Below are 23,014 nucleotides of genomic sequence, written 5' to 3' on the forward strand. Positions count from 1 at the left end.
ATTTACAGCGGAATGCACGATTCCTGATTGCCCGGCGCACAGCCTCGAATAGCACCGACAAAGATCTGATCCTTTGGACAGGAACGAATCTCTGTGGCTCCGTTTGTACAATGAATGAACAAATAGCACAGCAGTGGATGCGTGTAGTTTCCATCGGGACGACCCTCACAAACGGAAATGATCGATGGCTCAGTAGTGACCGGTGCCAACGAACAGTCATCAGCATTACCTGCCGCACAGACCAGGAACTCCGGATGCAAGATCTCACCCTCCGGACAGCGGAAAGCAGCCGTAAAGCCCGATGTGCACAGCAGGAACAGCGCACAACCCTCCGGATGAGGTATCACTCCATCGGGACGTCCTGCACACGAATAATCAAGGAACGTGCACGTATCACCATTGCCAGCGACGCAGGATTGTGTCGTTGCGCGGAAGATGGTTCCAGGACGACAAGTCTCGAGCATTGGTTGCGAATTTTGACAGCGCAAGTACTGTGTACAATTGTTTGGATGTGGATATACGCGTCCATCTGGCCGTCCCATACACATTTTCTCTACTGGATCAAACACACAAGAGGTAGGATTCCCCGGCACACATAACTGAGCTTCAGGGCGTAGAATCTCTCCACCAGGACACGAGTGAACTGATGCTACACCTTGCTGGCATTGAATGAAATGACCACAGAGACTTTGATGCTCGATCACCCATCCATCGGGGCGACCTTGACACACTCCGTCAAGAAACTGGCAGGTTGCTGTATTGCCCGGTCGACAAGTTCTAGATGAACCGTGTAGAATCTCCCCTGGAGGACAATCTTTTACGATACCCTGCCCATCGCTGCACTGCACAAACCGTGAGCAATCGTTCGGATGAGGATAAATTGCGTTGTTGAGCTTATTGTGGCACATCGTTTCAACGGGATTGAACTGGCAGGAGGTTACATTTCCCGGGGCACAGATCTGCGCCTGTTCGTTCAAAATTTCGCCTGGAGGGCAACGAAGAGGAGCTGCCTGCTGGGACACACATAAGATGTAAAGATCACACTCGTTGGGATGTGTAAGAATCGATCCATCGGACTGCCCAACACACATTCCATCATTCCGTGTGCATGTTTCTGTATTACCAACAACGCAACCTCCAAGGCTGGGCTCGAAAACGGTCCCTGGAGAACACTGCTGGTAGACTGCCAAGTTGGAGGAGCAATGGATGTAAGCTGTACAGGTATTCGGATGAGCAATCATGCTTTCCGGTCGTCCAACGCAAATATTTTCAAACCTCTCACAAGTGGCCTCATTGCCGGGCGTACAGGAGCGTGCTTTAGCACTGTACACACTGCCAGTTGGGCAACTCTGGACGACACCGTTCTGTCCCTGGCATGCTACGAACGACGAACATTCCGTTGGATGCGGGAAGCGAATGTGATCAGCCTGTCCCAAGCACATACGATCGATGGGTGCGTATTCACAAGTTGTTAGATTGCCAGGAACACAGAACTGTACATCCGGACGAAGAATTTCCCCAACGGGGCAAGGATTTATGGTTATAGCACCACTCTGACACCACACGAAATGTCCACAGAGACTTGGATGCTGCAGGATTACGCCATCGGTTTGATTTTGACACACGTTTTCCATCACCTCACAGGTGTTGGTGTCTCCCAGGCGACAGGACATACTTGAATGGTGCAGAACATGCCCAGCGGGACACACTTGGACGTTCGGCTGCTCGCCAGCACAGCGAACAAACTGTGTACAATCACTCGGATGAGGATAAACCGCTCCGTACGGCCGGTTTCTGCACATTGTTTCTACGGGATGTACCTGGCAGGTGTTCAGATCTCCCGGTATGCAAAGCAATGTAGTAGAGTTAAATATTTCCCCCGCTGGACAAGACCTCAAGGTTGGTTGTTGCATCATACACACCACGATAAGATTGCATTCGCTTGGATGACCCACAAGGGTATGATCCGCGTGATCGGTACAGATAGTTTTCGCCTCGGTGCAAGTTTCTGTGTTGCCCACCACACAACCACTGATCCCCTGCTTGAAGATCGTACCCGGGCCGCACTGCTCGAACACGGCCTGCCCGGACGTACAGTAAACGAACGCGTTACACGTTGTTGGGTGCGGTATGATACCATCGAGGCGCCCGGAACAGATGCTATCAAATCGCTCGCAAGTGTCATCGTTTCCCGGAACACAGGAACGTGTTGAAGCGTGATACACACTTCCTTTCGGACAGGTTTGCACAAGAGTTTCGCCTCTAAAACACGCTACAAACTGTGCACACTCGGTTGGATGCGGGAAGCTTACGGAATCAATCTGTCCCACACACATCCGATCGATGGGATCAAACTCACAGGTATGTTGATTGCCTGGAACACAGAACTGTGCATCGGGGCGCAGGATCTCTCCATTAGGACACGGTTGAACGGTTACGGTTTCACCTTGACACCAAATAAATAGTGAGCAAATACTCGGATGTTCCAGCACTGAGAAATCGGCTTGGCCTTCACACACGTCAACGATCAATTCGCAAGTATTGGTATTGCCCACTCGGCAAGATCCACTCGGTGCGTGAAAAATTTGCCCCGCCGGGCAGAAAGTCGTTACTCCTAGACTGGTGATGCAGCTTACAAACTGCGTACAGCTATTCGGATGAGGATAGATCGCACCTATGCTCGCGTTCTGGCACATCGTCTCGACTGGATGAAACTGGCAGGTGTCTGCATTGCCCGGGACACAGAACTGGGCCTGTACGTTTAATATTTCTCCCGATGGGCAAGAATTTGCCACTTCCTGTCCTCCTTGACAGAGCATGAAAAGATCACACTCATTTGGATGAGCCAATACCGTACCATCGGCCCTATCTCTACAGACGTTGTCAGCGCGAACGCAAGTTTCCGTATTGCCTGCAACACACCTTTCCAGCGTCTGGTCAAACACTTCTCCCCTTGAACACTCACTAATCGTTGTCTGGCCATTGTTACACTCTAAAAAGCTTGTACAGTCGGTTGGATGAGGCAACACTCCATCTGAACGGTTTTGACAGGATATCTCCAACTCCAACAGCTCACAAGTGTCCCAATTCCCGGGTAGGCAAGCCCCTTCTCTCTGTGACCATATCTCACCCATCGGGCACGAGTAGCGATTGGCATTGCCTAGCGAACAGAACACAAACTCCCAGCATACCGCTGGATGGGCGTAGAACGCGTACGAAACACCCGAACAGAACTGATCCCAATCGGGCTCGGTACGCTCCGGACACTGATCGCGATCGCCAGGAATGCAGCGAAGCATGGCACGATCAAACACAAACCCTTCCGCACACTGGTAAGCAGTCGATTGTTCGAATGTGCACGTAATGAAAACGTAGCACAGAGCAGGATCCGGATGCGGATGGATACCGGCATTCACACCAACACAAACCGATTCGATCGAATGATCATTTTTAGCGACGGAATAGGCTAGCTTTTCGTCCGGTTTTACTGGTAGTACGAACGCAAGCAGCACTAGAGCCACAACTTCAAAACTAGACTTTGTTCTCATTGCAACCGAGTGATGTCTTCACGCTACTGAAGCTTTTCAGTATGTGCAGTGGCAATTTAATGTAAATTGAGTTGCCATCTCATTGCGTTATCTGTCGCGCACTACCGGAATTGAATGCAGTGCATATCGGAACCATCGATCGTAGATCTCGTTGGTATGATTGAGATCGAACAGCGATGTAAAGTGATGATAGTACAGGTGGATAACAATCGGTACCATTGTAGTGCAGAGTAGTCTTGTAGCGTAGATAGGAAGCAATCAGGTGACTAATATTTTTATTTAAAATGTGAGGGACATTGTGGAACAAGGTAGTCGTGAAGCGTTTGAAAAGAAAATGGCATTTTTTCAATGCAATATTGCAATACAAAGTATTGACTTGGTGCTGAGGGTGTACGATAATAAAATTGATGAACTGGAGGTACAGATTATTATCAGGTATTATCAGGTATCAGGTTTTAGTGTCTCGTGATGCGGCCTTGTTAAAAAAATGTGTCGGTTCATCGGCCATTTGATCTTCTCAATGTAAAATGTACCGACTGTCTTCAGGCTATAGGACTCCCTTCCGCGTACGACCATACTTCTCAGTAGGTTATTGCAATACTTAGAGTACATTATTAACCTGAACATTTTCGATGCGACTCGTAGGTTATAGATAACCAAGTGATACTACGATGTTGATATTACAGTGCCTACTAGATTATAACCTTAAGATATATTGATAACGATGTATTGCTGTTTGCTGGGCATGGACGTTTGAAATGAGCCCAATAATCGCGATAGCAGATCTGGAATGAATTTTGTTTGAAGGTCTCCGATTGATGAATGTATCGCAAACAACAAGGGCTATCAAAGAGTTGATAACAAATATATTCTGTGAAATAGACGTAAGTAGACTTTATTGTAGGACTAATCTGGTTGATTTGTAAGCTGAACGTTAACGAATCTGTTAAAGATGTTTATTGTCTCTTAATCTATTTCGGCTTTACTTTCTCGATAAGAACCTGAAAAAATATGTTTCTCTTTTTTGTCATCCCTTCGCTAAATCCAGTTTATCAGCTATTCGCAATAATGATAACAAATTATTGCCAAAACTCGTCAACAATTAGCAGTCGTTTATGTTTTTATTTATGTATTTTAACAACATATGCCCTTGAACCCTCTAATTTACAGTGGAATGCACGTTTCCTGATTGCCCGGCGCACAGTCTCGAATAGCGCCGACAAAGATCTGGTTTGGTGGACAGGAAAGAATCTCCGTATCACCATTTGTGCAACGGATGAACAAATAGCACAGCAGTGGATGCGTGTAGTTTCCATCCGGACGACCCTCACATACTGAAATGATCGGTGGCTCAGTAGTGACCGGTGCCAACGAACAGTCATCCGCATTGCCTGCCGCACAGACCAGGAACTCCGGATGTAAGATCTCACCCTCCGGACAGCGGAAAGCGGCCGTAGTGCCCGATGTGCACAGCAGGAACAGCGCACAACCCTCGGGATGAGGTATCACTCCGTCGGGACGGCCAACGCATGTACCGTCAAGGAACGTGCACGTATCACCATTGCCAGCGACGCAGGATTGTGTCGTTGCGCGGAAGATGGTTCCAGGTCGGCAGGACGTTACAACTGCTTGCGAGTTTTGACAGCTAATGTACAACTGGCAGTTGGTCGGATGGGGATAGATGATGCCATCCGGTCGCCCAAGGCACATACGCTCCACGGGCTCGAAGCCGCAGGTTGACGGATCTCCCGGCACGCAGAACTGAGCATCGGGACGCAATATTTCACCAGGTGGGCAAGGATTAACCGACACCGTGCCTCCCTGACATATTATGAAATGACCGCAAAGGTTCGGATGCTCGATCACCCAGCCATCGGGACGGTTCGAGCACACTCCATCAAGAAACTCGCAGGTGGCTGTATTGCCCGGACGGCACGATTGGGTCGGTGCGTGAAGAATCTGCCCGGCCGGACAGTCTGCCACCGTTGCCTGCCCACCGTTGCACACGACAAAGCGGGAACACTCACTCGGATGTGGATAGATCGCACCGTCTGCCATGTTTTGGCACATTGTCTCGACGGGGTCGAACTGGCAGGTGTTTGCATTGCCCGGAGCACAGAACTGCGCCTGTACGTTCAAGATCTCGCCGGGTGGACAGCGAAGAGGAGCAGCCTGTTGCGATACGCATAAGATGTAAAGATCACATTCGTTGGGATGTGCAAGAATCGCTCCGTCCGGTTGTCCCACACAGAGACCGTCTACTCGAGTGCAAGTTTGCGTATTACCAACAACGCAACCACCGAGCTGTTCGATGAAGATGGTTCCGGGTCCACACTGTTCGAACGTTGGCTGACCTCCAACACAATTGATGTACGCCGTACAAATCGTTGGATGAGAGTACGTGCCATCAGGTCGACCAACACAGATATCGTTGAACCGCTCGCAGGTGTCCTGATTTCCTGGCACGCACGAGCGCGACGGAGCATTGTAGATGGTTCCAGCAGGGCACCTATTAACGACCGCGTTCTGTCCCTGGCATGCAATGAACAGTGCACACTGCGTTGGATGCGGGAAGCGAGTGCTGTCACCCTGACCAATGCACATCAGATCGATCGGCACAAACTCGCACGTGTCCGCACTTCCCGGCACACAAAACTGTACGTCTGGGCGAAGAATCTCTCCCACCGGGCACTGATTCACGGTTGGTCGTCCTTCAATACACCAGATAAAGAAGTCACAGCGATCGGGAAGGGGCAGTACCTGCCCATCTGGCTGATTGGCACACACCCCAGTGAGTGGTGTGCAGGTATTTGCATTTCCAGGGATGCAAGACTGTGCCGGTGCGCTGAAGATGTTGCCCGGCTCACACCCGTAATCGTTTGCCACGCCTGCCTGACACCAGATGAACCGCGCACAGTCGGTCGGGTGCGGTAAAAACAGACCTCCGTCACGTCCTTCACACATCGTTTCGATGGGGAAGCGTTCGCAGGTGTTCGGGTTGCCCGGCACGCAGAACTGTGCATCGACACGCAGGATCTCCCCCGGTGGGCATGGGTTTACCTCTGCATTGCCTCCCCGACAGATGATGAACATTCCACAGCGCAGCGGATGCTCCAGAATAGTGCCATCGGGTTGCAACGTACACAGGCCCTCAGTTACGAGACACGTGTCACGATCGCCCACACTGCAGACACCGGTTTGTGGATTGAAGATCGTACCCGCCGGACACGACATTACAGTGGATACGCCGTTCAGGCAGGAAAGGAACAGCTCGCAAGACGTTGGATGTGGCACAACACCGGGCGGTCGTCCAACGCAAGCCGTCTCGACCGGGCTGAACTCGCACGTATCACGATTACCCGGCACACAGAATCGAATGTCCGGGCGGAAGATCTCGTTCGGTGGGCAGATCAGTACCGACGCTTCGCCGAGTGAGCAAAACACGAACAGATGGCACTCGTTTGGATGCGGTCGAAGATCGTTTGCAACGCCACGGCACATGTCTCCTCTCGATTCACAAGTTTCGGTATTGCCTACAATACAGCGACCAACCGTCTGGTCGAATACTTCACCACGCAGACACTCCAGCATTGTCGTAACGCCACCCGTACACTGCAAGAACCGCGTACAGTCCGTCGGGTGAGGCACCAAACCATCGGGACGACCTTGGCAGACGTTCCCAATGTCATACACTTCACAGGTATCTCTATTACCGGATAGACACGCTCCGTCCTCCTGCGACCAGATCTCACCGGCCGGGCACGTGTAGCGATTGACCGTTCCGAGCGAACAGAACACAAACTCCCAGCACACGTTCGGATCAGCAAAGAATGCGTACGAATAGGCAGCACACTGCTCGTACCAGTTGGGATCATTCCGTTCCGCGCACTGCTCCCGGTCACCTGGAACGCAATGAAGCGAGGACGGATCAAACACCAGTCCAGCGGCACACTGGTACACTATCGGCTGCTCGAACGTGCACGAGACGTAAACGTGGCAAAGGGTCGGATCGGGATGCGGGAAGATCCCGGCGTTCACACCTGTACAAACCGATTCGACGGAGGCCGGGCTAGCAGGAAACTGGATGAGCTGACCGGCACTGCGACCAGGTAGTTGTACCAGTAGTAACAGGAGGAAGCCCACCCCGGCAAGGCCTCCCTTGAACGGTAATGTTTCTTTCATTGCAACAAACCACGATGCAGGTGTGTTGTCTTAGCGACACTGAAGTCGTGGTCTGCTGCGAGGTGGTCATTTATTTCTCTACCTGTGGTCTAGACGTCCAGTCTGACGCTCTGGCTATCTGCCGCCAATTGGTAATAATACGCCCTCCCCTCGTCCTCTTTAATGTCGTTGATAATGCTTACGTTTTACGAGCTTATCAATTCAACGCCGGAACTGAGATAAACACTGGGGGAGGAGGGATGGTTTTTAAAAGAAAAACAATCGTTTTTTGGCAGTTAGGTGAGAATGGGGTAATAAGGACAGTATAAATAAGGACAGTTGACTGGTTTTATAAATTAATTGAACGGTTCAGAAATATTTATCAAAAAAGTTTTAATGAAACGATTTATTGATAAGTATCCATAATACATCAAAAGCACTTCTGCAATATTTAAATGAGTTGATATTCTAAAAGCATTTAACACCATTACACTAAAACCCATACATTAAGAAGGATAGATATTGCTGCTGGAACAGAATGATTTGAAAATTTGAAGAGTTCCTCGAATATGTCAGCTATTCTGGCCTCTATTCTCGATGTTCTCCTCGCTATCCTCTCGAAAAATAACATGTGTTATAAGAAGTTGACTTGTTTCAATGATACATCAATGTCAATGTGTTTCCTTGTATACAATAGTGTCTTGTCGCAACTATATACATCACACTGCGAATAACTCTAATCTGATAATATTAAACATAATAACGTTTGCATTAAACAATGGACTTTTTTCGGTGGGCTGTAAAGCAAAAACACATTAAGCGAGATAATGAATATCCTTTCCATGATCATCCTTTGAAATAGAATTATTTTAGTTTACTTGCAAAATTTTATGTACGACTTTACGAGCTACCATTCGTTATCTGGAGTTATCCGGAATTTTCGCCATAGCGGATCTAGCTTGATATGAAATTATTCCTCCTCAGTTTTCACGATAAAACTTTTGAGGTAGAGCTTTTGCATCTTTTTGGTCCATACAATTCGGATAGGACGCAGCTGATGGATGTAGAGCCGGTTCGCGTACTTAGGTGTCATGCGCATGAAATGATCGGTTTGAGTTTGGCATCATAGCTTGCCGCTGCGAAGCCAGTGGATGCGATTTCTGCTTCCTGATATGTTTGTTCATGTTCCCCGGGTACGATTTCACTGTTTAGCCGGATGTTACGACCTCCCGGCCAAGCTAACGCATCGATGTAACGATTTTTCTCTCAGTCTTCATTTTCAACATTATTACGAGCTAGCTGGCGCTCAGGGACGTCGGCCATTAGGAACTGATTGTTATCTAATAGTTTCAAGATATTCTAGATGTCGGACCAGGTTAATAAAACGCCCACAAACTGTCATACATTGTCGGTTTTAGAAGCCACGGGTTGCAGTTGTTTGAACGCGCTCACTTCTAATCGAAGTAGCTTTACGTTTTTGGCCATCATGGTTATAGTTTGACTGATAGGGGTATCAAATCTTTTCTACTGAATTATGAGATACTATAATTGAATGGAATATAAAGTTAGTCATCAAAGTAAATAGCTATACCTACAAGAAAATTCTTTGCATTCTGAAGACATATCAGATTGGTAGAAAAGGTCTGATAACGAGAATAAATCACACGAATTGCCATGCATATAGGCAAAAGCAAACTCTCAAACCCAATCCTCCTACATCTGCTGCAACATCCAAGCACATATTACAACGCAACAACACGCTGAAGCACATTTTTGCACAGCCAGCGAAAAACCAAGAGAGGGGATAAGTCCTTTGCCATAAAGCTCAGGACGTGGTAAGCATTTTCCCTCGGCCGGACGACCATTTATAGCACGCAGTGTGTTCATTTTCCTGTCCTCATTTTTCTCGGCATGAACCCACGGCCAAATTCTCTCTCTCCCAACACGGCCAATCTGGGGTGGGATTCTGGAGTGCGAATCGTTCTCCCAAGGGGATGCTCGCTCGAGAGAGAGCACGCTCCGAGCGCAATGGGAAGCCGACGACACGTCCGAAATCTCCGAACCGGCCGACAACCGAACCGACCGAATGGCCAAAAATTTCGGTCTCAACAGCCACCGACCGGGAAAAACAGCCGGAACCCTCCACGTTCACGTCCGTGTGTATATATGTGTGTATGTGTGTTTATAGGGTTCGGCCAGAGAAAGAAAAAAAGCAGAGCATCCGCACTCGAACGTCTGCCGGAGAGGATTTAGTACGGTCGTGACGTTCGCTCGTGACGCGCTGTGTAAGTGCGCGAGTGCGTTACAACGGAGGAAAAGAAAAAGGGAAAAATTCGCGCCGCGATCTGGGTTGCATGAGTGCGTGTGTGTGTGTGCGAGTTTGGCTGTGTATGTGAGTGTATGTAAACTAAGGTACAGCCAAGGGGTGCGAGAGGATAGTTTTAGTAGGGATGATGTGTGGCACGTGAAATTATAAGGGTGATTTTAGAAAAGTGTTGATAGAACGAAAAATTGTGACTGCTGGCCAGTGTTTCGTGCGAACAAGAGTTTCTGGCACGAATTCTTGAATTAGGAAACGAGAATTTCCCAGCAGATTCTGAAGTATTTCGTCATTATTTAGACACCGTTTTCCGTGACATCCCAACCAACGCGAAAGGATAATCGGTAACTATTCGTGCTAGTGTGAGCGAGACAAAAGCCCAGTAACACACGTGAGAGGAATCAGAAATAAACATACACACCAACAAGAATCGCACAGCAGGGATTGCGTGCGCGGGAAGAAAATCGATAAATTTCACTCAAGGTTATTCACACTGGGCCGGGTGGATTGTTCGCTGTGTGTGTCGCGTCCGTGCCAGTGTGGTAATTCCGGGCACAACAATCGAAGCTCTAGGACGCTGAGCACTCCCAGTGACAGCGAAAGGGTGGCTCGCGCAGATTCTCGCCAGTTGTCTGTCCACCGTCCAAGGGAGGGTCGCTTCCGTGGCCTGGGGCTGCTCGCGGAAACAAAACCGGGACAATCCGGAATAAATTGAGCGTTCCGTTGCCGAATTGCATGCTCGTTTTGGGCTGTGTCTGCAACGGAAGAGACTTTGCGTGGCTGAGTGTGTATGTGGTTGTGTCTCCTTTTTGAAGCAGTATTTACGTAAAGTAAACAAAAGAAACAGACGAAAAGCTAGCTGAACGTTAAAGTGGAAAAAAGCCAACTCGGCAGAGACGCAAAAGCCGGAAAAGTAGCGGCCAAAAGCGACGAGACAAATGGTCAAACCCTTAGCGCACGGCCTTGGCTACCGCATCGTTGGACGTTGACAACACGACGCGCGAGTCGAAGGCGAGTCATGAAAAATGTAAATTTCATTTCGAACCATCCATGAAACGGACCGTTTCCGGTGCGACCAAAGGAGACAGCGAAGCAGAGCATTGGGATTGTGACAAACTGTGTCGGTCTGCGTGTGTGTGTGTGTGTTTGTGTGCTCTACCAGAAGAAAACCAGAAATCAGCAACCAAACCCAGCAGGCCATGAATCGGTGTGCCTCATTTGTTCGACGATGGTTTTCCAGCAGCGCTGGTGCAAGTAAGTTTTTTCCTCTTTTTGCTGTGAGTGTGTATGTGTACTATTATTCTCCTGTTCCCGTTTTTCTTTTGCATTTTGCGCGCCTCCAAGCGACGAAAAGGCGGAAGTTATTATTTTTCAGCTTTTGGGGAGGGAAATCATTGCTGACAGCTGAACTGTCAGGATTGCGGGGGTTTTTGGTTTTGGGCTGAAATGTGCTGCCATTGGGGAATGGCGCATGGAACGGTTAAATTTACGCCTCCTGGGAGCGTTGAGGGCTGACGTTACTTGAGGAATGTTTGCCTTCGTAACTTCGAGTGTTCGGTTGGTGTCCTATTTCAGTGGATTTTGAACCTGTGCCGTAGACACTTTTCGTCTGCAATCATTAAAGGGGAAAAGCTGTCACTTTTAAATAGGTCAGCATGGTAAAGGTTGGCAACTCTACCACAAAACATATTTGTCCTGCTAGTTGAGTTGAGGTGCTAGACATTTGTTATGGAAGTTGGGTGGCTCCAAAGTTGAAGTTCCTGGAATAGACATTTAGCTGAGGAGCTTTTTAAAGGAACAATGTCTGAATAGTTGCTGGACAATCAATTCCAGTTTGGAATTTATAATGTCAATTCTTTTGGACTTCTTAGAGCCTGTCGATAGATGTCACAGTGTCATCATATTGGAGGAAGTTTAGGGCATTCAAAGATCCCGTGGCCTTTGAGAATGAACTCATTGGGTGGAAAATTGATATACAATGGAAAGCTATGTATGATTTCACATTCAACAACTTGATATAAAATCAAGTCCAAGAACGAAAAAAAATCCAAAAATGTCCCCCAAGATATTTAATTATACAATGCTTTTGAATTGTGCTCCTAACCAAAGGAAAAAAGCGTGTAAAAGCAAGAATTATATGGTAACAAATCAGCAGAACTGCCACCTAGCAGCGGTTGTTCCACCATGAACCCCATAACACCCCGGGTGCTTTTGGCGCTTGGATCATTTTTCGTAAAATATGCAGACATCATTAAACATCAGCCAACGAAGAAGCGAAAGGACAGTGCGGCTACCATGGTAAGAGGGAGGGTTGTGGGGAGTGGGAGTGGGTATCTGCTCACCCACCTGGAACCAAAGTGTGACCTTTTGCTTGCAATGGCACAATATTGTCATCATGTGAAGCCTGCTCTTCACCCGCCCGCACATTCCGTGGCTGGTCGAGTTGGAAGGGAAATCCAGGTCGACAGCTTGATGACGCCTACCGGAAGGTTGGTAAAATGCCGACCGTCTCTCGCTCGCTCTTGCTCTCTCTCTCTCTCTCTCCCTCTCTCTCTCGATGGAGGCAGGTCCTTTACCGGGGTGTAAAGCTCGGATCGGATCCTCGTTATCTTCGTTATCTTTGCACCCCCTGTGTCAGTGTGTGTGTGTGCGTCTGGCTACGGTAAAGAGTGGAAGTGTTGGGAAGCTGCAGAAGGCGGCTCCAGTTTTTTTTACGGTTCGTTATGTAACCCGGCCACACCGAACCGTGACAATCAAGACAACCTTTGGCAAACTTACTGCTGCCGGAGTTGCTGCTGCCGCTGCTGCTAGGAAAATCGATAATCGATGAGCGGGTGAAGCGGCTTTTACAGAATGGCCCCTCCCATCCCCCGGAGGGAAGGTTGCCCTGATCGATGTCATCAGCGGAGTAGCAGCGGCGACGTGTCGATGGAAGTTGGAATTTTCCGGCCGACAAAACTTTGTCCTGTGTTTGAGTTTCGCCGGTGCCGTGACGTCGTTCCGTAACGAGGGAATCATTATTGAGGTCAGTACTGTTCCGTTGTTTTCGCGAGGTTTTTTTGTTTGTGTGTTTCTGTTCCCCTATTGCTTTCCTTTTGCGCGCGGAACAGACGGCGGGTTTTGACCCGCTCGTCATCAACCATTGCCAGGTTGGACCTGGTATTGGTTTCAATTATTCACCAGTCCATCAAAAACCTTGATTAAACTTTTCCTCCTCCTCCTCGCCACTTTCTGCTGCACGATTGCAGAACGGGTTTCGTCGAAAAGTACTGACACCGTCGCTTTTGCCCGGCAACAAACTTCCCGCAAGAGATCCCCCAAGAAAGGCATTAAAAGCTCCACCGGGGCAGTGCAGCGGGATGGACCGAGGGAGCTACGGGAGTTTTGGTTTGGTTCCCCGAGAGTTGTCTTTTTTATTTGCAGTCCCCACCCGCGGTCTGGAACCTGGTCACCTGCAATGATGTCCTGCGAGCGGGGCGCTTGTCCAGCCCGGTGTTTTTAGACGGTCGTATGTTGCTGCGGTCGTTCTAAATTTCCGTCGATTTAAAATTCATGAAAACAATGAACTATTCATTTGAGGGCTGAGCTACGGAATGTTTCGAACCCCCTGTGTGTGTGTGACGTTTTATTGCCTTTTTGGAACGCGAACGGGAGGGAGAAAGGGCAGCAGTGAAATTGATTTTTCGAGTGAAGAAAAGGTCAACCGACGGTCGCTTCCCAAAAAAACGAGAACACGAATAGGGCGGACCCGGGGCTTTGTTTTAGGGGGTAATAATTTTGGAACCTTCCCTGTAGGAACTCGTTCCCAGTGGCTGAAGTTTTTGGAGTTGGCAATAGTGCGCCCTCTGGTGGGTAACGCGCTAATGAATCGTGCGTATACGCTTGGAGCTGTACGCGGCCATACGTTTGACATTTGCTGCAACAACCGTGTTTGATTTTTGGTGATCCATTACGTGAACTCCAAAACGCCTGCCCTCCCCCCCACTCCCTTCCCACCCTTTCTTTTACACGACTCCTTCTTCGGTTCTGCTTTTAAAGGATCTTTATGGGTGTTTTTGAATGTGTTTGCAATGGGTAAACTTCTAACGTTGTCGTTGTTTGTCTTTCGGATCCTTCCGGCCGAATGGACGACCGAACACGCGCACATTCGGGGTTGCTTTATTTTTGCCCTCAGCTTCTAAGGGATGTGGAGGAGGAGTTGCAAAGCCCTCGCCGCACAGCAGCACGAAAAAGCACAACCAGCAGCAGCCGGATCGTTTCGCTGAATGCCGCCGTACCGTGGCGCTTTGGTCGTGGATGGGAAATCGATGTAAAATCAGTAGCCGAGACGTTGTTTTTCCTGCCCACCCCCCCCCCCCCTCCGTGGGCTCTCATACCGATGGGATGGGTTGCAAACACACACACACACAAAAGGGATAAAGCAGCAAAACTTCGGTTCGTCATCTGTGTTTGGCGAGCGATTTACAAGCGTGTGCGTCTTGTAAGCGATCAATCGAATTGAATTTGAAGGCAAACACATGCCGGCGAAGAAATGGATAACGATGTAGGCTTCGTTGCTTTTATGAGGCCTTTTCTTGTGTCATCCAGCCGGGTCGGCTTAAAGCTGTAATAAAGAGCTTAAAGTTTAGTTTAAAATGCTGTTACAGCTTGCAAATGGGTGTGATACGGTGAGAGAAGCAGATTTCTCTTGTAATGACAATGTATGTGTTATATTATTAATGTCAAACAGTGGGAGGTTTTGCTATCATTTTCACATATCATATCAATTATGGGGTTTGGTGAAAAGTATAGGTATTGATTTTGATAACAACTCCAAACCATGTTATGAGTGGCATATAATTATTGGGTTTTGAAGACTCAATTGATATCGATGCTCATTCAACAATCCATAAATGCTATGACAGTTCTTGTGTCAAATAAGCACAATTTTCTCTAAGAATTGTTTAATGAAAAAAAGCTTTTTTTAAGCACATTAAATATCCAGTGCACATAATTATCCAAATTCTATGCACAAACTATTTTACTAACGAATCAGTGTAAAAAAATGCCAAATTTCATCAAAAATGGCCAATCAAAATTTATATTTTAGCTGAAATATGCGAAATTTGAATAATGCAGATGTCTCAGAAACGTACGCGTAGCTCGTGAGCAGACTGTAACTTACTTTAATGCATCCTCTATTGGGTAAAAAAGACACCAAATCATACAAACTAATGTTGCAGGGCTTTATTACAGCCCAGTTGTTGAATTTGACCTATAAATATCTAAATCTGTATCATTAGTAACACAAATAACTTTACAATTAATTGATGAGCAGTTGGCAAATGTATACACTTAAAAAAAGAAAGGTAAGAATGGGTTTACGAATTCACCTACTTACAGCATTGTTTGGCGCTCAAAGATGAAGGTACAGTTGGAATTGTTAGTTATTCTTCATAAATTCGATACAAATTCAATAATATACTAGTAATAAATGAATCGAATAAACAGATTCGAACTTGGTTGCTTGTTTCATACCACTCTGTAAGCACATTTTGTGCCACATATTAATAAAATCAAACAACCAATCTCTCACCACCATACCTCAACATGGTACGCTATAAAAAAGCACACGCATTCCTTTGACACACATCACAATCAACGATTAAAGTGCTGCAAAATCTGCATGGTCTACACACCTGCAGTGCACTGCACCAGTTGCTGTATCGCGGATTTATAGCCGCCAACCGCTGTAACGATGAACCGCCGTCCTCGCTCAGATACGGCGGGCGAATGTTTGATTTTAATTTCCATGTGCAGCCGCATAATGCGCATTAAAATGATAATCACTGTATGGGCGCACAAACATATGCCCCGGGGGATCTCCTCCATCCCGGTGACCCGGTGACCCCCAGCAGCGCAGCTTTAAGCGACCGGCCTGGGGGCCGGGCACGGACGAAGGTTCAATCCATTACGTGACTTCATCTGCAATTCAGGTCAGGAGATTTATTGAGTGATTCGATCTTTCGAGTCCCGTTTCAGCCCTGTCACTGGGTTGCTGGTGCTGTTGGACAAAGGGAATCTCTGGGGGAGGAGGAATTGGGATGACCACAATCTTGGTACGTTGGATCAATAATGTACTGTACTCCCATCCTCAACTACACAGCCCAGCAATGTCCGGATGTTGTTGGCCGTTGACTTGTGCCATCTTGACGTGACTGCCCGAACACACACTCCTACACACACGGCCGAGCTCATGACTTGAAATCCTTTAATTGATGTTAATCGCAACGCACAATATGGTGAAGCGAGGGACGGCATAAGAATGGAACTGTGAACTGTGGAAAGCGATCGAAACATTAGCAAATCAATCAACACGCACATCATTACGGAGTGATTATTGGAGGTTGGCGCGAGTGTTATTGTAGACGCAAGCACGCCATCGTGCCGCCTGGACGTGAAGCTACATAATTAGCCCGTTCGAGTATTGGCAGAAATCAGGGCTCCCTTAGGGCGACTACTACAACAAGTCATCGTATTATCATAAATAAATTAATTAAATCGCCTTTCCGCCCAAGCGACAGCGACTTTCCTGCTTGTCCAGCGGTGTGTGGCAGTCGCGGCGATTTGCAATCCGTTTTCCGACAGCGACCTCAATATCCTTCGCATCCTCGTCGCAGCTGCAAATAATTGTTTGGACACACACACTCACCTACACGAGCACACGTAGCAGCGTGCTTGGGATGCCACCGTGGACAACGGCAATCCTGTGGAGTGAATTTTAAATTAATTATTTTGACAGAACACGCGTCAGATTGCCGTTTATTGTGATTCTGCTTGTGTGTGTGTGTGTTTTTTTTTTTTTGTTGAACATTTTCAATAATATTTATGTCACCAATGTGTGGGGAGAGCGTGCCGGTCAGAGAGCATCAGATTGGAGCGACAACATTCACTACCGTCCCCGTCCCCCCACGGGTCGTCTTCTCATATGAACGGAAGCACAGGAACACAAGTGGCCGTGTTTCGTGTCGTTGGATGAACCCAACACACCGGGAAACACACTCGATCTACCGATGTACGGGATGGCGCAGTGTTGAGAGGGCATGTTCACGTGCCGAACCGTACAAAACCACCATGTTGGGATGAGTTCAGAGTGTGCCGTGTGCCGTACCGCTTGCAACATCGATGACCTACATCCTACATCCCGGGCTAGTCAGCGGGTGTTGATGCGGCAGTGGTAGCGTCAATGGGCGGTGATGGCGGTGCTTGCAAATTGAAAATAAGAACATTAAAGCAATGTTTACCTGCTGCTGCCCGGTGCAGCCGATGATGAGACAGGATGATGCAGCCTGATTCTCTGTGATGTCGTCAAGCACTTTCGCTTTGATGGTTTCGCCGGGATATCCCCATCCAGGTTTCTCTCCCTCAGTGAAGAAAGGGCACGCTCACTCACTGCCGATTGAAGATAAGATGCGGTACCTATTGCCCTTGCAGGATGGTTTGCTACTAGAAATTGCATGGAAATGAGCGACTACTTTACCACTCGCTTCATGCTATATTCACATGCACAGGGCACAGGATATGTTTGTTTCTGGAAGGCTGGAGAGAGAAAAAGGAAAGCAGCTCCCGATGGCGTGTCTGATGTAGCACGCTGAGGTTACTCTTATCGAGCGGCAGTAATCTGTAACATGTTGAGAGTCTATTAAAATGGTTATAAGGTTTTTATCCCCTATTCCTAAGCATTTTAAATGCTTTTTCCCTCCCCGCAGGATGTTGCCAACATTCTTACAAGGAGTCTGCGGACCGCCACTAATCCATTAGATCATCTCTATTAAAATGCATCCGTTTTAATGTTTGTAGCAACCGATGCACAAGTTAAGCACCGTCGAAGACACATCTCGCGTCTTCAAACTCCCCTGTGGCTAATCCCCGGGCTAATGCACAACGACTGTGCACTGTGCATAATGCATATTCCTCCGCAAGTAGCCTTGAGCAGAGCGAAAGCTTTGCAAAGGACATCGCTTCGAGACTGTTCAACGCAGACGCAGGCGCTGAAAATGTTTTAATTTATGTTGGGAAGAGATTTAAATTAGAATATTATCGACCGTACAGCAAGCGCGCGCCCGGCGATGGATTGAGCTGCCTGACGACGACGACCGTGTGCAAGTATACAATGCAAATATCGCACAGTTAGATCATCTCCCTGTCTACGCTTGTACTTAGTTTTCTTCTGCACCATCAACACGTCATCACCGGGTCCGTGTTTGCTACACTAAACAAACACACACACATAACCATACGATGTGTTTTGTTTGATAATTTATGCTAAATCTGCACTTGAATATTCTACCCCGAGTTTCTAGCGCTGGGATGAGCGGAATTCTTCGCATTGCGCTTGTGAGATGTGCTGTTCGGGTACACCGATACACTTCCACGTGGGTGTGTGTTTTATTTTCCAAGGCACACGACTCTTCCCCTTATCTTAGATCGATTACCGGGCGTCTCGACGTCGAAGGCAATCCATAATTTCGACCGGCTTAGTGCGCACGGCGGGAGTATTAGGGAATTTTATTTAATTACAAGCCTTGCCACGTGGCCCGCCGCACCGGATGGCCCGGATCGATGGCCATTCGCGCGGAGCGGTAGTGGTGTAGAATTACCCTCACTATTGGGAAATGGGTGAACCGGTGAAGTGAAAGCGAATTCGACAGGCAGGGCACGTTCCCCGTACAAACAAGCCGGATCGAAGCGGAATCGAACCGCCCGGTCCCACTGCACTGGACAGATGTCTAATTAGACGTCTTGTGAGCGCTTAGCAAACAACCAAACCGGAGCTGCTCTCTTTTGTGATGCGTAGGTTCTGGGTGAAATGATTAAACATTCCTTAAAGGTGTGTGTATACAGCGCGTACGTGGCAGGAAAGGCAATCAGATATTTCATACAAAACTAGGGATCCGATTACATATGTGTAATGGATGTTTGAGACGTTTTCGTTCGATGAATTTAATAACAGCGCGTCCGGGAAGGATGGATCTCCAATTCCAATTTATTGATTCTTGAGCAATATATAGCTCTGGAGTCAACGCCACAGAACCTTGACGATCACTAAACGAAGCTAATGGCAGCCGTGTCCGGGTGGAATAGAACTTTCCAAATTACTTCCGGTTAGCTAAGCATTTAGTTTCGACAGGTTCTAAAAAACAAACGGCGAGCCACTTTCGTTTGCTGTTGAAACTGTCACAACTTTTCTCCTCACCGGCCTGAGTTGCCTGAGCAGGAGAGTAAAATTTCCCAGAAGATCCCAGCGGGGACCATTGCTTCACCTTGCCTGTACAAAGTCCACACATACGAAATGAACCATTTAAAGAGTTAGTTTCAGAGTTTTCGTTTCGGAGGGAATTTTTTGCCAGCACACAACTCACCACAACCACCAACCGCTCGGTAGACTGAAAAGGTTAATCACCTGGGATTACATTTTATTTCTGTTGACATTTGGACCAGTGGCAAGAGACATGCACACAAAGAGACAGAGATAAAGAGAGAGCGAGAGACAGAAAGCATCGGTTTCCGGTTCGTTGGACAGCGGGCAACAGCACCTCGGATGGGTATAATGCCCTCGGGTCCACATATCGGGATGATTTGTTTTTCCTGTTTCCGGGTCTCCGGGTGGAAAAAATAAAAAGCCCGGAAGCATCCCTGAAAGGACCACAGCAAATAATAACGAGTCGGTCGGCAGCACGGCACAGAACATAAAGTATCGGTATTTTAAATCGTTGCCAATGGATTTTTGCGCTATTTGTGCGGTCGCCAGCATCAGAAGGCTGGAAGGAAATGGGACAAAGAAGTACCAACCCTGGATGGTGATTGGATCGATCAGCAGGCCGGAATGTCCGCAGTCAATCAATGCCGGTTCCGGAGCGAGGATTTACTTCGATTGCATGTATCGGTTCATTGACCCATTTTTCCTACCTCAGTTTTCAATTCACCCTTCACGTTGAAATTGTTGGAAAATTAATCAAAGAATGAAGTTTCTGAAGTGCTGCCCGGTAAAGGTTGGGTGTGGGCTCGCTCCGACTATTTACAAACTTGATATCCCTTTCGCGTGAGGGAATTGATTTTTTATTTTCCCGAAACGGTGGGCGAATACTCACCGGATGGATTTAAAAGGAATCGTGTTGTTTAACGTGAGCCTCAAGAACTTCTACCCACACCCCGTACAGCAGTAAAACCACCCGAAAACATGGCTCCACCGCTTTTGGGGTGAGCACCGTAGCAAGTGGATAACATTTGATTTTATCACTAACCTGAGGGTAATTTTGAAGAGCAATAATTCGAACGATTATTGCTGTTAGGATTATTGTTGGACCTAAACGATGTTGCAAGCGTTGCTGTTGTTTGGTTCTTTAGTAGTAGCGAACAACCAAAAAAAAAAACTATGAAGGGAGGAAATCGATAAAAAACATCTTCCCAATACTGGGAAAACCGATACCTTCGATGTCTTCGGGGCATTTGGAAGCTGCTGACTACGGCCAACGCACACACACACTGCATGGGGAAGGGTACACGAACACGAGACAAATGGCTCTCAATCTAATAAAGCGCTCCGGAATGACCAGAATGTACGATGTCCCGAGTGTTTTTTTTTTTTTTCTTATTTGGAGAGTTCACTGGCTGGAGCTTTGGGTTGCTGGAAAATGGACGGAAATATTTTGTTGCCGAAAAAAAGCGACCGACAGAACGGAAAAATCAATTCGGAACGGATGGCTCCAGGGTAGAAGAGTGTGTGAAGGTTGGTTGAAGTAAAGTGGTCAGAAAAATGTCGAAGGATTCACGAACAGCTCTCAGCGTTGGAACTCCTTAACCAGAATTTGCTGGAAAGGCTTTAAAGTAGGGAGAGAAATGTTGGCATCTAATAACCCGAACAGATACCGATGGCATTGAAATGTTGAAGAGCTCATCTTGAGGAATTCTCAATATTATTGATGGGTGAACAGTCGGCAGAGTGAGAGCTCGTTACGGTGGGGGAGATATTCAACACTGTAACTGGGACACCCGTTTGCTGGAGAAGACATCCTGCGTAATCCTTTAAGATAGCTGATAATAGGCCCGACCCGCTTCCAAAATCAACTAAAAACCTAACACAACACAACAGAGCCAACTACGTCATGAGTTTTGATGTCTGCCTTGGGGATGGGTGCCTTCCGAGAAGGTACCGTAGGAAAGGTAGTCGTTGCCCGCCTTCCCCCCCAAAAAGACGCTAACTACTGGTGTGGAATTACCCGGCAAAGCCGAACTCAATCCATGATAATCCACCTGATTATCAAATCTCACCATAAACAACGTCCCGGGCGGCTAGGAACCTCTCTCTCTCTCTCTCTCTTTCTGTTTATTGCGTTCTGTGTCTCTCTTTCACCAATCCGATGCAATGAAGCTGTTCAAACAAAAGACTACGGGTAGGAAAGGACCCTGGCAGGGAAGACATTCCGAAAACAACTAAATTCGACCTAATTTCGTGTCGGATATTGCATCCGGCAAATTCGTCTGAGGTGTGTTGCGGCACGGCAAAAGTTTCCTCAGTTTTTGGGGCATTTTCGGGTAGGAAATAGCCGGTGCGCTGCTCACATAGACACACAAGCAGACACCTGTGTGTGTGTATGTGTGAAAGTTTCGGCTGGGAAATGGTCTCATTTATCCGCTTTAGTACGAAATTAAGAGCCACACATTCCATTGGCCAGGCCTCGCCGGTGTTGGAGCCATTAGAGCGTGCGAAAAGGCCTTGAACCTTCGGGGCCAGTTCCTTGGCTCGTTCGGTCGTTTGTGCAGAAATTCGCACACAAAAAAGCCACGCCAAGAGGCAATAGAGGAAAAAAAAACCCTGACGCCTTTGACCAAGGCGACGGGATAAACTCATTTGAACAAATAGAAATTAATTAAAAGCTATTTTTCTCACTTTACCACCTACAACGACCCACTACCAATACACGTTATCACGTACACCTTTAGGCAAGCTCACCAACCGCTTTTCCATAGGACACTGCCATCTGACTGTTAGCTTTCTGGTTTTCCGCTGGACCATTTCTTTGGCTTTGTGCTTGCTGTCGCTTCTTGAAGCTGCCTCAAACAGGAAGAAAACCGGCTGTACCAAGAAGAGACATCGAGAAGCAGCAGCACCAGCAGCAGCAGCTTCAGCGGATTAGGTTCGCTCTGTGTACAGAGATAAGCGGAGCCGGGTCTGCGAGCGGAGCGGATATTTAATTCAACTGCAGACATTGCGGACATTTTGCTGCGATGTTTGCCTGTGTGCCAGAAACGGGCCCGTGTCTTCCGTATCGGGCTTTGGCTGTGGAGTACGTAGGTAGGTCAAGTAGCGTTTGGACCGGTTTGTCGCAGTGTAGAGGGCGCTCGTGGTCAGCAGTTTGCCGGCATTTGGAGGAAAAGGCCAAGGTGCGCGTACCTGCAGAAAAGAAAACATCGTGCAGCGAGCAGCTCGAAGTCAATTTATCGATAAAATAGGCCATCTCTATTTAAAGAGGGCCCTCTCCCTGCTATCCTCTTTGCCTCTACCTCTCTTCCATTTTTTGAGACCAGCGCGTCCTTGGTTCTGCATGCGAAATGAGCGTATCCGGCTCGAAGGACCAAAAATGGCCATTTTTTCGATTCCAAATTTGTTTCGATGCCATACCTTTTGCCTGTACAAAAAACGGGTCCGTCACGTAACGGGTTCACCGGAACACCCCTATTCAACTTCAACACACATACACACACATACACACATACCGGTACACTTACATACTCCGATTCGGGCTATTGATTTCTGCAGCCATAAACTTAACTAGCTTCCTGTGTCCTTTCCTGTGTCCTTCCTCCCGCCCGTTTTCAAGTTTAGTAATATTTTATAAATCGATTTATTGTCGAACGCTGTAGCGCAAACAAGGGCAGGTTGTGGGCAGAGTTGCTTCCTCCGCATCAATTCACCCTCTGCAACCACTGCGACCGCTTGTCGACG

General features: G+C 47.7%; 3 protein-coding genes across 6 annotated transcripts in view; 1 reads left to right on the plus strand and 2 right to left on the minus strand.

The window, feature by feature from the left end:
• Positions 1 to 2: 2 nt before the first annotated feature.
• Positions 3 to 4,541, minus strand: LOC1281018 (multiple epidermal growth factor-like domains protein 6). Its single transcript, XM_320893.5, has one exon. The coding sequence runs from the start codon at positions 3,546 to 3,548 to the stop codon at positions 3 to 5; it is 3,546 nt and encodes a 1,181-aa protein (XP_320893.5). The 5' UTR covers positions 3,549 to 4,541.
• A 109-nt stretch (positions 4,542 to 4,650) lies between these two features.
• On the minus strand, positions 4,651 to 7,952 carry LOC133393217 (multiple epidermal growth factor-like domains protein 6). The gene has a single exon (XM_061657018.1). It carries the CDS (start codon positions 7,728 to 7,730, stop codon positions 4,713 to 4,715), a length of 3,018 nt encoding a protein of 1,005 aa, XP_061513002.1. The 5' UTR covers positions 7,731 to 7,952; the 3' UTR covers positions 4,651 to 4,712.
• A 1,989-nt stretch (positions 7,953 to 9,941) lies between these two features.
• LOC3291381 (MOXD1 homolog 2) overlaps positions 9,942 to 23,014 on the plus strand; it is a 78,305-nt gene continuing 65,232 nt past the window's right edge. Inside the window, exons 1-2 of one of the 4 annotated variants that reach the window (XM_061658252.1) lie at positions 9,942 to 10,121; positions 10,845 to 11,283. The gene's annotated coding sequence lies outside the window, so the exon portion shown is untranslated. Of the gene's footprint in view, positions 11,284 to 23,014 lie in introns of all 4 variants that reach the window. The other 3 variants (XM_061658251.1, XM_061658253.1, XM_061658250.1) reach the window with 3 other exon arrangements.

This window comes from Anopheles gambiae, chromosome 3 (genome assembly GCF_943734735.2).
Source record: "Anopheles gambiae chromosome 3, idAnoGambNW_F1_1, whole genome shotgun sequence".
Classification (NCBI taxonomy): Eukaryota; Metazoa; Arthropoda; class Insecta; order Diptera; family Culicidae; genus Anopheles; species Anopheles gambiae.

What these genes read in the sequence shown, in the direction of transcription:
- LOC1281018 (XM_320893.5), bottom strand. Translation starts at nt 3,548, where the DNA reads ATGAGAACAAAGTCTAGTTTTGAAGTTGTGGCTCTAGTGCTGCTTGCG.
- LOC133393217 (XM_061657018.1), bottom strand. Translation starts at nt 7,730, where the DNA reads ATGAAAGAAACATTACCGTTCAAGGGAGGCCTTGCCGGGGTGGGCTTC.